The 15,248-nt window shown below is 38.8% G+C and overlaps 1 protein-coding gene across 2 annotated transcripts in view; it reads left to right on the top strand.

The window, feature by feature from the left end:
• The window catches only part of POLA1 (DNA polymerase alpha 1, catalytic subunit), a 311,518-nt gene that overhangs the window by 22,490 nt on the left and 273,780 nt on the right, over positions 1-15,248 (top strand). For both annotated transcript variants that reach the window (XM_059385000.1, XM_059385002.1), the window contains exons 11-16: positions 2,100-2,212; positions 2,966-3,082; positions 4,286-4,360; positions 5,253-5,391; positions 6,537-6,691; positions 12,405-12,489. In XM_059385000.1, coding sequence (XP_059240983.1) covers positions 2,100-2,212; positions 2,966-3,082; positions 4,286-4,360; positions 5,253-5,391; positions 6,537-6,691; positions 12,405-12,489 — 684 coding nt within the window. The remainder of the gene's footprint in view (positions 1-2,099; positions 2,213-2,965; positions 3,083-4,285; positions 4,361-5,252; positions 5,392-6,536; positions 6,692-12,404; positions 12,490-15,248) is intronic.

The raw sequence follows: 15,248 nt of genomic DNA, 5'->3' as shown, positions 1-15,248 counted from the left end.
TAGTTGCAGAGGAGGAAGCTAAGGCTCCAAAAGATAAAGTGGGTAGCTGTTAGTGGCAGAGCTCTGGGCTTCTCACCCTCAGTCCACTGTGCCATTCTGCAGTGCTTCTTAAGCTGTGTCCTCTGTGATTGATGCCAACGGGTTAAAAAGGATGGCTTGTTAAAAAAAAAAAAAGTCCTTTAATCTTAGGGGGTTGAACAGTTTCATCATGATAGCAGGTAATGATCACTGAGCCTTGGTGAAATCAATGCTGCTAATAAAAACGAAGTACTCCCAAAGACCCTGTTATTGTGTCTCACTTTCTTACAGATTCTAAGTCAGTCAGTTGTTGCTGAATGCTCCATAATTATGAAAAGAATCTTACTCTTTGCATATGGGAAGATATCCTGTCTTCATTATGACTTTTTCAAGGTTGAATAATCCTGACTGCACCTGGTTTCAGCTAGTAACTTTGGGGGAAATGTAATCTTTGTTTACCATGATCTTTTTGTGGCAAATGAGGCATAAACAGTGTCAAATGTGTGCATGAAGTGTGATATTAGTTTGACTGTAAAATGAGCTATTTGAATCTGTGAATCCAATATTAGGGTCTTTATTTTTCTTTGCATGGAATTTTGTTTTTTCGTCTCTAACTGTTGTGAGGATGACTTTTAATTTTCTGAGCTCCTGTGATTTTTTTTTCTTTTTTAATCGTTCCCCACAGTCCTCCCTTCCCTCTCCCCTTCTTTCCCCCACCCCAGCTGATAATCACACAACTCTTTTAAGAATTTTAATCATCTGCAGAAATGAAAATTTTTAGATGGTCTTATTTCTACTAGAACGAGTGACAAAAGGAAGCACTGATGAGCTATCTTGTGAAACTGGAGTAATTGGCCTTGTGAACAGTAGCCTTTGCATGTGCCAGAATTTTCTTAGTGTCTCAGACAAGTGGCTGTGTTGAGTGGCTATGTTGATTACTGCTATCTAATTATGCTCAGAGCTCTGGATTTTGCACAGTGGCCATCTCTTAGGTTGACTATAAAATCTCTGGAGTCCTTTCTTGATGTCCAGTTATCAGGAACAGTGATTTGATATCTATCTAGAAAGGCTTGTTTTTACTTTGTGGTATATATTACATAAGAATCTCAAAAGGGACATATTGGGTCTTTACTGGTTTGGTTACTAGAACATTTGTTACACAGAAATTGAAGAGCAAGGAACGAGACGAGCACTACCTATCCAGATTTTTTAGTTGTCTATGAGGTAGAAAGGGTAAAATAGGAGATAATAGTTGAACTGTATTATGAGGTATTTATCATTACGTGGAATAAGGTATATGAGATCTCTTATGTTTTTCCCCAAATGCAGTTATACATGTAGAAAAATATTGATGTACCATACAGAGTTACTGTTATACATGAATGTTAATTTTTATTGGGGAGTACAAGTGCTAAAAAGTGATTTAGTATTCTCACACTTTATAAGAGGTTTAAATAGGAGATTCGTTGGTGAATAGTTTGCTTTTTTTTTTTTGTTTCTCTTAATCTGGATAGTCCCAGTTCTGGGGAATTTTTTTCCCTATACTGACCTTGGGTAGCTCTGTAATTTCTGAGTTATGTTTACACTGACCTGGGGGATGTCTTTGCAATTCCCCCAGGGGTTTCTGCACTAACCTGGGGTGTCTTAGTAGTTCCCCAAGTATGTCTACTTGGACTTGGGATGTCTTCTTAGTAAGTGAGGTTAGTCTGCATTTACCTATGATGTCTCTAATTCTAGGGAAAATGTTCACACCAAGTTAGAGAATCATTCTATCCCCTGTATTCTCAGTGGTTAACAGGTTTTACTAGTGTGGTATTGTCACATGGCTTAAGTACTGAGTAAGTGAACTATGCTTGTGGAGTGGGGAGCAGATACAAATTTACTGTAAAAAAATGTGTCATAAAGGCAAGATACTAGATTCAGGGACATGTGCATGTAATGCTTGTCATTTTAATTTGCAAAAAGTTTTTGTTTTAATGATTTCTAAATGTGTGGACACATTCAGTGAGCCTTTATATTGCCCCTTTAATATGATATAATTGAAATGTTTCTTCTCTCATGGTTTTCCCTTACTCTTTTAGGTGTGGTTTTCCTGTTTGGCAAAGTTTGGATTGAATCCGCCAAAACCCATGTGAGCTGTTGTGTCATGGTGAAAAACATCGAGCGAACACTTTACTTCCTTCCCCGAGAAATGGTGATCATTAGTGATTAGCCTCTAATTCCCAGTACCTTGTATGTTCTGCCACCAGCCCTCTTCTTCAGTGGGGCTGTGACTTCTCCACAGCCTTGGTGCTGCTTTCTTGCTGGCTGTCTTGGAACCACTGGTTGTCAGCAGCTCCTTTAGAGGTTGGAAAAATAGAGAATGGAGTAAAGCCATGGGTTTTTTGACTCGTTAGAATGTCAAAGTGTGAGTTTTAGAATATAATAGTATCTTTCCCCCCACCCTTCATTTTCCTAGTAATCATGGTTGGGAGTGTATGGCTCAGAAACGTGACGGCATTTGGGTGCGTTGTCCTGCTTCTGCTCTGCAGGCAGCAGTACCAGTCCCTCCACGGCCATTGAACTGGCTCAGGCCCATTTGCTCCTCCTTTTTAAATTGGGGCTTCCCATCCACACTCCCCTCCCAAACCCAGCCTCTCCCCTGAGATCTCAGCTGAACTGTGAATATGAAGCTTCTTGGTCAGAATTTACAACTCTGCTGTCCCATTTTTTAGAGTCTGTCCTTCTCTGATGTGCTTTTATGATGACACTGGGAAGATTTGGGTACTGGTTTTAGTCCATTTTTGGGGTCTGCTGCTATCTTTGAACTCCTCTATCTAGAAGACTGTTCTTTTAAATGTTGTAATGGCTGAAGGTGAAAATTGAATTGGACTTGGGTTTCTTGTTGTTAAAAAGATCTCATGTACAGATACTTTTTCTCCCTCTCCTCTCCTCTCTGGGAGAGCAGAAAATTGATCGAAGTACAGGAAAAGAAACAGAAACTCCAGTCACAATGAAGGATGTTTATGATGAATTTGATGAGAAAATAGCAGCAAAATACAAAATCATGAAGTTCAAGTCCAAGGTTTGTATTTGGTGATAATTTTTTCCCACTGTTTATTAGTTGTTTGTTCATTTCCTGACTTATAAAATAGTTCTTGTATATCTTTGTGCAAAATGTCTTTTTTGTGACTATAATCCATTGGATGGAAATTTCATAGATAGCCATATAAAATTAGTATGTAAGATTTGTAAAAAATACTTTCTCTTTAAACTACTTAGACAGTAATTTTCTTGAGTTTGAATAGAAAGGTAATACATAGCAAAGTAATTGTTTCCAATCCTTGTAGCATATCTTGTGTTCTTTCTGAAATGGAGAAGAAACTCTTCTGATTTTGTTTTTATTAGTTATTGGCAGGTTGTTTTGGTCGGAGGGTTAAGGTTTTATATTTAAAAATTGGGGACTATGATGCTATTTCTGATAGGATAAAAATCTTTTATTTGTGTGTTACATATTGATCGGTCTTGATTTTAGTGTGATAAATGACACCTTTGGCCATCATCGTAGGGGCTTGTAACTCAGCATACTTTTAACAGTGATTGCAGCAAAGGGAGAATGGAGTTGCTGAAGATAAGGTTAATCATCTTAACTATTTGAGCTTTGAATTATGGCTGATGGATCAGTTCTGTCAAGTTCTAGAAGTAGTGTGGTATAACGGTGAAGAGCATAGGTGCTGAGACCACACTGCTTGTGCTTTAAGTCCTAGCCATATGACTTTGTAGTATGTGACTTTGGATAAGAGATGAGTGAGTTCTCTGGGCTTGTTTGTTCACTTAGAAATGGAACCCTATTTCAAGAGTTGTTGGAAGAGTAAGCCCCCAAATTCTTACTAGGTGATTAGAACAGTCCTTGGCATTTAGTAAGCACTCAGTAAATAGGAGCTATAATTTTAATGCTAATATTAATTCTTCTAGCAAGTTGGTGTTGGTTAATATCAAAGAGTAGCAAGTTATTGAATACATTAACATTATAAAAATCTTTAATCTTTTATTGCCCTGCTTGAATGCAAATATTCCTAAGTTCTGTAGTGTCCAGGAGAAGTCTTTTTAGCATCTTGTCATTGGGTGTTTTAGTCCCAGTGGAAAAGGGGAAAGAGTGCCCATTTGGCTTTCTTTACCTTTGTGTTCCATAAAGATACTAGATTCAAGGACATGTGCATGTAATGCTTGTCATTTTAATTTGCAAAAAGTTTTTGTCCTAATGATTTCTAAATATCTACTTACCCAGCCAGTGGAAAAGAACTATGCTTTTGAGATACCTGATGTTCCAGAAAAATCTGAGTACTTGGAAGTTAGATACTCGGTAAGTTAAAGAAAATTACTGGGTTTTGGTTGAGCATGACATTTCTCTATTTTTGAAATTTCAGCTGGCTTTCAATTAGGAGTATCAACAGGGATCCTCAAGCCCACGGTTCATTCAGGTGGACTTACAGTAATGAATAATTAAACTGGGTAAAATTAATTTGAATATATAGAATACTGGTTGTACTGCCTTTCTGGGCTTTCAAGTGTGCATCTTTAAATAAATAAGTTGAAACTGCACAACTGCTTGCTTGTCAAGTGGAATGAATGCCACATGATGGAGTTGAATATCATTAGTCTGTTGAAGGGTCCCTTCTGAGCAGCAGAAAGGTGAGAGAGGAACATCAGTAGCATCTCTGTAGTGCTGCTCTTGTTCCACTGATAGGCAGGGTCATTGCTGTGGGATGTTAATTAACTGGGCCTTAACCTCTTTTTACCTTTGTTATAGAGTTCTGATCTCACAGTGTTGGAAAAGGGAAACTTTTAAGAAATGTTTCTGACAGTGGTGATGAAAAGTACCATAGAAGCATTTTAAATGAGTTCCACTCTTGCTTTTATTCTTCTAATGGAGTGGTACTTATTTGGCTATTCTTTATCTGTAAGGCATGTACAGCTCTGGACAGAAATCCTCTTTTGGGGGAGCTTCTTGGCCTATTTTTCTTCTAATGGATGCCATCAAGATGCATTATTTTGTCATTGTGAATTGTTTTTGTGTCCTACTGTGAATTGTTTTGGATTTCATTTGTTGCAAATTACATTTCATATATATCAAAGGGGTTTCTTCTGGTGGTTCGTAAAGAGGCCTTTGTTTATTTCAAATATAGACTTTGGAAGATGTGAAGTAATAGTTTTAAACAAAAGGGCTTTTTTTTCTTCTTCTTTGCCTTTTTCAGGCTGAAATGCCACAGCTTCCTCAGGATTTGAAAGGAGAAACTTTTTCTCATGTATTTGGGACCAACACATCCAGCCTGGAATTGTTCTTGATGAACAGAAAGATCAGAGGACCTTGTTGGCTCGAAGTGAAAAATCCACGTAAGGGAATATTTACGTTCAGAAAGCCAGATTGCTGATAGAGGCAATTTTTAGTAGTGAAGGAATTGGTTTCTGTATTTCAGTGCATCTACTTCCTTTTTTATGTTGTTTTCCTCAAGGTATTCTTTGAGTGACTATAGGGAATATGTTTGGAGGCATTTGATCGCTGTGGTGCCTGGCATTTCAGTGGGAGGGAGGCCTTCGTGAGCCCAGGTGGTTGTTGGCATGCATCCCTCTTTGTGCTGCTGTTGGCCTGTACTTCTGGCTGGTGATGCCCACCTCCTGTATGTAGTGGACTGCTGGCCTCGGAAGGAGGGGAGGCATCACTGCTGGAGGCAGCTAGTGCTCTTTGGTTATTTACCTCCTGTTTTCTGTATTTACATCTGTGATATCCTGTTTTGGCTTCTTGAATCTTTTAAAAATGTTTTATGATTCCTCCAGGGTATTTTTGTTTTTTGAACCTATTTGGGGTCCTGGGTTCTTGAGAAAATCAGAGGAAAGCTGTGGACCTTTTTTCCCAGGAAGTTGAATATATGTGTATACATACATATGCATGCACACACACATGGTTTTGCATACAACCCAGTAACTGGGTTTATTTTTAGTTAGATGTTGTAATAAGACATTCATTTTGGGGCGCCTGGGTGGCTCAGTGGGTTAAAGCCTCTGCCTTCAGCTCAGGTCATGATCCCAGTGTCCTGGGATCGAGCCCCGCATCGGGCTCTGCTCAGCAGGGAGCCTGCTTCCTCCTCTCTCTCTGCCTGCCTCTCTGCCTACTTGTGATCTCTGTCTGTCAAATAAATAAATAAAATCCTTAAAAAAAATTCTTTTTTTTTTAAAGATTTTATTTATTTATTTGACAGAGATCACAAGTAGGTAGAGAGGCAGGCAGAGAGGGGGCGGTGAAGCAGGCTCCCTGCAGAGCAGAGAGCCCGATGTGGGGCTGGATCCCAGGACCCTGGGATCATGACCTGAGCCGAAGGCAGAGGCTTTAACCCACTGAGCCACCCAGGCGCCCTGTAATAAGACATTCTTATTAGAATATGGGGTTCATGACTATCTCAGTTAATCACAGATGTCTTAATTATAGTAGTTGTTCTTTTTCAGCAAATGGCTATTGATCTGTTGTATCTATTCTCTCTCAGAGCTCTTGAATCAGCCAGTCAGTTGGTGTAAAGTTGAGGCAATGGCTCTGAAACCAGACCTGGTGAATGTGATTAAAGATGTTGGTCCTCCTCCACTCGTGGTCATGTCTTTCAGCATGAAGACGATGCAGAATGCAAAGACACATCAAAATGAGGTAAAAAAAAATAGGGCAGATGTGTGTATCTGTGCTTTAGATTCGGTGCTAGCTTGGAGTTTGCAACTATTCTACAAGGGGTAATTGTTCTTTCTGGAGGAGAAAGAATACTAATGCACTACCAAACTCCATTATGGAGAATGAATTGAATTTGTTGGATGTTGTAGTTTTTCTTTAAAGATTTAAATTGCTGCACTTATTTTTATTTTTTGTTTTTTGAATTTTTTATTTTGGTGAACTTTAAGTGGACTTGGAATAATATAATGAAGTCCTATATCCTTTTACTCATATTTAGCAGTTAGGAAGATTTTGTCACACTTGTTTCCCCCTCTCTTGCTTTTCCTGTTGAAGTATTTTAAAAGCTAAGGTCAGATGTGTAATTTACCATTGTATTCTTTGGTATGCATCTCTCAAACCATGTACTCTTTCTTATAGATAACAATTATTGCATTTACTAACTATACCAGTGATACCTTGATACCATCTAAAATACTCAGTCCATATTCACGTGATTCTGTTTATCAAAAATATCTTTCTTTATTGAATTATATTTGACATGTCTTAGTTTCAGGTATACCACATAGTGATTTTATGTTCTTATGCTTTACAGAATGATCACATGATAGGTCTAGTTACCATTTGTCACCATATGAATTATTACAATATTACTGGCTCAGAAATGTTTTACCAGTTGGTTTACTTGAATCAGGATTCATATAAGATTTTTTTGTCTCTTGAATCTCTTTTAAATGGGAGCAGCGCCCTCGAACCCTTTTTCCACTGACATTGACTTATTTAAGAATCATTGTTGTCTCATAGAATGTCCCATTTTCTGTGTTTGCTTCCTCATGTCACTGGACTTCTTCCTCTATACCAGGTGTTGGCACAGTATGGCCTGTGGGCAAATCCAGCCTTTCCATCTGTTTTTATAAATAAAGTTTAATTGAAAGGCATTGTGTCTATTTGTTTACATATTATCTGCAGTTGCTGTAGAGTTAGTAGTCATGACTTAGGCCATGTGACCTGAGAGCCTAAAATACTTAGTATTTGGCTCTTTACATGACAAATGTGCTGGCCCCTCCTAGTTGATGCTAAACAATTGATTAGATTCAGTTTTGACTTTTTGCGTCAGTATACTCTATAGGTGGTATGATGTATTTCATACTGCCTTATATATCAGCAGGTATATAATATCTGGTTAAACCACTGTTAATGGGGCTATGATTGATTAGTGGGTTCAAGTTTTCGTCTATAGGAGGGTTTTTTAAACTTTGCACTACTAATGTTTTGGGCTGAATTATTCATTGTTGTGAGGGCTGTCCTGGGCATTGTGGGGTGTTTAGCCGTAATGCTGGCCTCTGCCCAATGCCAAGTAGCACCCCTCTCCCCTATTTGTGACAACCAAAAAGCCTCCACACATTTCCAAGTGTCCTCTTGGGGTGGAGACCAAAATTATTCACATTTGAGAGCTACTGGTCTAATAACCCCCCCTTTCATTTTTTACCTGAATTAGTTAATTCATTAGGACTTGTAAAACAGATTTTTAATTCTGTCATCCTTTCCATGTTTATTAGTTAAACATGTTAAATATTAGAGCATTTGTTAGTTAAATTTTTCTATAAAATTAACTTTTCTTCATTAACCAGCACTATTTGGTTATGCTGCAGTAGATCATACAGATGAGGAAAGATGAGGTCAATGTGTACTTCTTTGTCTTCCATTGCCAATTTTCTGAGTAGGAAGTTGGGGGCCTGCGTTACGTGAAGTGTTGACCAGTAATTTTTTTGTTTATTTTTGTTGTTACTTATATTTTATTTCCTTTTTTATGGAATATTCTGAACTCAGAGGTTTTATATTTACTCATCATGTTTCAGTTCATTGCCATCATTATTACTGTAACTTTTTTTTTAAAGATTTTATTTATTTATTGGACAGATGGAGATCACAAGCAGGCAGAGGCAGGCAGAGAGAGAGGAGGAAGCAGGCTCCCTGCTGAGCAGAGAGCCCGATGTGGGGCTCGATCCCAGGACTCTGAGATCATGACCTGAGCCGAAGGCAGCGGCTTAACCCACTTAGCCACCAGGCACCCCTATTACTGTAACTTTTGATGCTTAAATATTTCTTTGGTCAGTGGGGACGTTTTATTGTTCACTTCTAAATCCTTTTGACATTGAAGGGGATTTTTAAAAAAAATTTATTTGTCAAAGAAAGATCACAAGTAGGCAGAGTCAGGCAGAGAGAAAGTGAGGAGGAACCAGGCTCCCTGCCGAGCAGAGAGCCCAATGCGGGACTCCATCCCAGGATCCTGAGATCACGACTTGAGCTGAAGGCAGAGGCCCAACCCACTGAGCAATCCAGGTGCCCCGAAGGGGATGTTTTTTAACAGCAGCCTTTTTGGCATTGTTTTTACTCTAAATTTTTTTTACTATGTGATTGGATCTTTTAGTAATAGTTAATATAGTAGATGGACATAGTTAACAGTTACGTGTTTGGAAAAGGTTTAATTAGTTAAAAAAAAAAAGTACCCATCTTCTAGCCCCCAGAGTGAGTTTTCTCAGTACCGTTTCATAATAAAGGAAGTAGGGGTTCATGGAGATATGGCTGATTCAGGGCAGAGGATGTCCAAGATAAGCCTGAAATACCTAGTTATACTAGAAAGCAAGGACAATATTAAATTCTACTGAAGATGTGTCAGAAGGGCCCAGGAGTCAGCTTGGAGAGTTTCCTAGTGGCCAAAGATGGGACAATTTGAGTATGGATAAGGGTAGGAATAGTAGATTGCAACATGTGAGTCTGCACTAATGGTCTAAGCACTAACAACCCTGCATTGGTCAACTGTGAAAGCAGCTAGGGAACCAGCTCATTGGTTTGAAAACTGGTAAATAAAGGGATTGACTCTAGCATTTCTCTTGATCTTTTTGAAGTCATTTGTACCTCAGGTAACCAAATAATCAATCAAGGGAAGTTTCTTTGCATAGAAGGTTTCCATCCAAGAAATGATGAAGGAAAAACTGAATATTGCCACTTTGCAATCCCTAATGAAATAGTGGATCAAGCAACCAGTGATTGCTAATAGAACGGAAAGAGAGCTAACCAGACATGATGTGCCTGTGCTAATAGAAGTAATGACTAAGTAGCACCTGTAACGTATTCGTGCCAAAAACCTGAATGTGATTTGATCAGGCCTTTAGATCTAAATGTGAATTCACTGGCAGTACAGAAACAGGAAAGTGTTAAATATAAGTGTTGGGGTACCGGGGTGGCTCAGTGGGTTAAAGCCTCTGCCTTAGCTTGGGTCATGATCTCAGGGTCCTGGGATCGAGCCCCACATCGGGCTCTCTGCTCAGCGGGGAGCCTGCTTCCTCCTCTATCTCTGCCTGCTTCTCTGCCTACTTGTGATTTCTGTCTGTCAAATAAATAGATAAAATCTTTAAAAAATATAAGTATTATTGGAATACAAGCAGCAAAATCAATACTGTGGGGCACTCTATAGGATGAATGACCCAGTTTCTTCAACAAACGAGTTGCAGGGAAATAATAGGTTGAGAGGGGTTGTGCCTGTAGTTCTACATATCAACCATTTGCAAAGTCTGGGCTTACTCGATAAATAAAATTGGGATTGTTGGAACACGTGAAAATTTGAATCCTACCTGGGTATTTAGTGATCTTAAGGAATTACTGTTAATTGTATTAGCTGTGCTTGTGTTACATTTTAGAAACTTACTATCTTTTAAAGTAGTGATTCTCATTGGGGTGAGATTTTGCCCTTTAGAGGACACTTAGCCATGTCTGGAGACATTTTTGGTTGGCACGACTTGGAGGTGGAAGGCAGTGCTATTGGCAGCAAGGGATGCTGCTAAACCTATCAAGTGAACAGAACAGCCCCTGTAACAAAGAGTTATTTGGTCAAAAATGTCCTAGTGCTGAGGTTGAGAAACTTTATTTTACAGATAGATACATTCTGGAATATTTGTGGGTAAAGTGGTAGGTCTGGATTTTGCTTCAAATAATCTGGATGGAGCCAGGAAATGGATAGGGATATTGATGAGTTGATAACTGAAGGTAGATGATGGGTATATGAGAGTTGATTTTGCTGTTTTTTCTCTTTGTAAATGTTGAGTGAGAGAGTGAATGAATGAATGAATACAAGAGACATTCTGCAGCCCTAAGTAAATTAGACGGCTTCCTAAGGATTTAGATTACTTGGTTAATAAAGTTGTTGACAAATGTTTCTAAGCCATGTGCTAGTGTGATGGAATGCTTGTGACTCAAAAGACAGAGAAGGAGACAGATATTAGCCTAATAGCAGAAATAGATATAAAGCTTACAAAGGATACATGTGCTCTGGATAACATCTAATAAAGGAAGATGCCCTAGGATGGGAGGCCGGAGAAGTGTCACTGGTTAGGGAAACTTCTTGGGATGCTCTGAGGGTCAGCCCCTATGGAAAAGTGAAGGCAGTTGGCCTGTCGGTGGGTGAAAACTGCGTTGTGGTTACAGCAAAGGTGTCAGCCAGTCCCAGGGAGCTCAGGCATAGCGACGACCTTCAGAATTGCTCTGAATTCAGATAAGTGGTTTGGGCGATTGTTACCAGTTAACAGCCCTTCTCCCTTCTGAGGCACTAACTAGACAGTGGGTGTAGTTGCCCCCCAGGCAGCTTCCAAGAGATTCCTCTGTGAGTGTCAGCCTCTAGCTCTCTTCGTAGTTGGGAAAATGAAGGTCCTTTTCCTGAAGAGGACTTCTGGGTGACACACCTCAGTGTCCACTCCAAAAGTCGTTTCTGAAGAAGTAGGATGGACCTTGAGTACTGGTGGTTGAGTAGGAGTTAACTAGGCACAGAGAAATGGTTTCTTTTTTCTCCCCAGGGGCAGCAAGCTTTCTCCAACACAGTGCCAGGGGAAGCTATTGTTAGTATCAGCACAGAAACAGGGAGACCACTTAGGCTCTTCGATGAACAGGCTGATATAAAACATTGAAATCTGGATATGAACATATAAAATTGTAGACAGAAAAGTCTCCTAATAACCCCAACCTTCAGAGATGACTACTATCAACATTTTTGTATATTTCTTTTCTGTCTTCTTTCTCAGTGTATTTTATTAAAAAGCTAGGATTTTATTATAGATGTGATTTGATTTTCTGCTTTTTTCTTGAGTTTCTCCTATACCTGTACTGTTTCTAATCACAACAGCAGTACTTGCCGTTCACACACAATTTAGGAAGTACCAATTGTTGTTGTTGTAGTTTCTACACCCATCTCAACTCTAAGATCTTGATCCACATGCTCTATTGACTGAGGCAGCCAGGCGCCCCAGAAAGTACAGATTTCAAAAAAAGAAAATGAAGAATACACACAATTCCTCTTCCCCAGCTTCATCTGTGGTTGGCATCCTCCAGATTATTGGTCATGTATATCTATAGCTTTTTTTTTTTTTTTTTTTAAAGGTTTGAGTCTTTAAACATCACTTGCCTATTTCTTTTGAGATCCCTGGCTGGGAGTCAAGAGTCCTGGGTTCTGGTTCCGGGTCAGAACTTCTATTTTCACCTTTTATTTTCTTTGTTTTTTGTTTGTGTAAATACTTTCATAATAAAAAGTTAAAATATTCATATGGATGAAAATGTTTATCTTTTAATATTCTTGGTAGTTTTGATGAAAATGCAGAATGCATAGTAGGCATTTGATAAGTGATCTTTTTCCCTCCTTTATCTGCAGATTATTGCTGTGGCAGCTTTGGTCCATCACAGCTTTGCATTGGATAAAGCACCCCCACAGCCTCCCTTCCAGTCATATTTCTGTGGTATGTATATTTTTTAGCTGGTCTTCTAATGGCTTGATTTTAATTTTTCTTCCTTTTTCTCCAGCTATTTGATCAGTAACTTTTTCTTTTGATATTTTTAAGAGTAGTTATTACATATTGTTAAAGAAGTTTTCTTTTTCATTTTTTTGTTAGCTGTGGACACTGAGTTTTATTGGATTTGTGGATCCTATTCATCTGGTTTATTTTGTTTACGGAGCAGAAGTTGAGAGGCAGTTTGACATTTTTTTTTCTGTTCCAGTGGTTATTTTATTGGAATATTCTAGTTTTTTTTCCTGGGTCAGAATTACACTATCACTATTTCCTTTTTATGATGTCTTTCTAAAAGTCTGTCATAGAAGCCTGACCAAGTTTTCTGTGTGGTGAGACAGTATGTCCAGGCATAAATGAATGTCTGCCTATTTAGGAGGAGTTACAGTATATCAAATTAGATCTGAGTTTGCTCTGTGTAAAATTCATTTGGTGAAAAATGTTACACAGGAACCTGCATGCCATGAGTCAGTTTCCAAAGAGCGTTCTGACCTATTTCATGTGGAGACCTTAGTCAGCTAAATAACTTTTTTTTTTTTAAGAAAAGGGCATAATACTATTGATCTATTATATTTCCTGAAATCTTTTCTAGCCTAGAACCAAGTTAGATGGGGGCAGCATCTCCTGTCTGATTTTGTGGGTATTGGGGTATTGGGAAAGGAGGACTAGGAAAACAAGTAGAGAAGTGAATATCATGTATTAGTAGTATTGCGAAGTTTCACTCTTTAAGTGGGGTGGAATACATAGAACAAAAAAATGGTGAGAATACTCTGGAAAATATGTGGAAGAGAGCAGTTGTGAGCTCATCTCAACATGCATTTATTCACCTGCTCTGTGTATGTCACCGTGTGAACAGCTGTTTTGAGTGGTGGTTAATTTACAGTGAAGGAAACTGGTCATCTTTATCTTTCTAACTTGGAGAAGTTTGGAGATCCTTCATTGTATACTGGTTAAGTCTTTGGTGATGGGGGGATTCCCTTTGGGCAAGACTGTTAAACATCCTCCATTCTGACTTAGATGGGTAGAAGATGTTTCATGAAAGTAGTTTTAAACAATTATAGGGACTTAGGGTTCTGTCCATGACTGTTCTTTTTTGTTTAATCAGTCTTTTAAACTTTATAAAAATTGAGGTAAAATTGACATGTAACATTATTTTAATTTCAGGTGTGCAGCATGACAGTTTGATTATTGTGTGTATCATGAAATGATCACCACAATAATCCTAATTAACATCTGTCATCATAGAAAAATGGTTTCTCTTTTGATGAGAACTTTTTTTTTAAAATTTATTTATTTGACAAACAGATCAGAAGTAGGCAGAGAGAGAGAGGAGGAAGCAGGCTCCCCGCTAAGCAGATAGCCCAATGGGACTCGATCCCAGGACCCTGAGATCATGACCTAAGCCGAAGGCAGAGGCTTAACCCACTGAGCCACCCAGGCACCCCTTGATGAGAACTTTTAAGATTTACTGTCATGACAATTTGCAAACATGCAAGAGAGTATTACTAACTATAGTCACTGTGCTGTACATTACATCTCTATGACTTATTTTATAACTGAAGTTTGCACCTGTTGACCCTCTTAACCCAGTCCCTCCTCTATCCTCACATCCCATCGCACTTCCAGGAACCATCAGTCTGTTACTGGTATCTATGACCTCATTTTGTCATTGTTTTTTTAGATTGCACGTATAAGTGAGATCATACAGTATTTATCTTTCTTTGTCTGACTTTGCTTACTATAATGCCCTTCATGGTCTATCCATGGTCTATCCAGGGCAAGATTTGTGACATTTCATTCTTTTTTATGGCCAAATAATAATCTGTTGTATAAGTATACTACTTTTCTTTTTCTGTTCATCCATTGACAAGGACTTAGGTTGCTTCCATTTCCTGGCTCTTGTAAATAATGTTGCAGTGAACATGCGGGTGCAGAGATCTTTTCAAGTTAGTGATGTCATTTTCTTCAAATACCCAGAAGTAGAATACCTAGATCATAGCGTATATTTCTTTCTTTCTTTCTTTTTTTTTTTTTTTTGAGAGACCTCCATACTGCTTTCCACAGCGGCTGTACACAGTTTTCATTCCCACTAACAGGATACAAGGGTTCACTTTACTCCACATCCTAGGCCTAAGGTGGAGCTTGGACTTGGAATCCTGAGATCAAGTGTCACATGTTCTACTGACTGAGCCAGCCAGGTGCCCCTCTTGTCTTTTTGATAATAGCAATTCTGACACATGTCAGATGATATCCCTGTGCGGTTTTGATTTGCATTTCTTTGATAATTGTGATGTTGACCACTTTTTCATGGACCTGTTGGCTATCTGTATGTCTTCTTTGGAAAAATGTCTATTCAGAACCTTTGCCCATTTTTTTTTTAAAGTAGGTTCCATGCCCAGTATGGGGTTTGAACTCATGACCCTGAGATCAAGAGTTACTTGTTCTACCGACTGAGCCAGCCAGGTGCCCCAGCATTTGCCCATTTTTTTAATTATGTTATGTTAGTCACCATACAGTACATCATTAGTTTTGATGTAGTGTTCCATAATTTACTGTTTGCCTATAAGACTCAGTGCTCCATGCGATATGTGCCCTCCTTAATACCCACCACCAGGCTCAGCCATCCCCCCCCAGGCCTTTGCCCATTTTTTAGTTGGATTGTTTGTTTTATTGCTATTGAGTTATAGGAGTTCCTTGTGTATTTTGGATAT

This window comes from Mustela nigripes, chromosome X, assembly GCF_022355385.1.
Source record: "Mustela nigripes isolate SB6536 chromosome X, MUSNIG.SB6536, whole genome shotgun sequence".
Lineage (NCBI taxonomy): Eukaryota > Metazoa > Chordata > Mammalia > Carnivora > Mustelidae > Mustela > Mustela nigripes.
The sequence above is the reverse complement of the archived record's forward strand: the minus strand, read 5'-3'. Positions and strand labels throughout refer to the sequence as shown.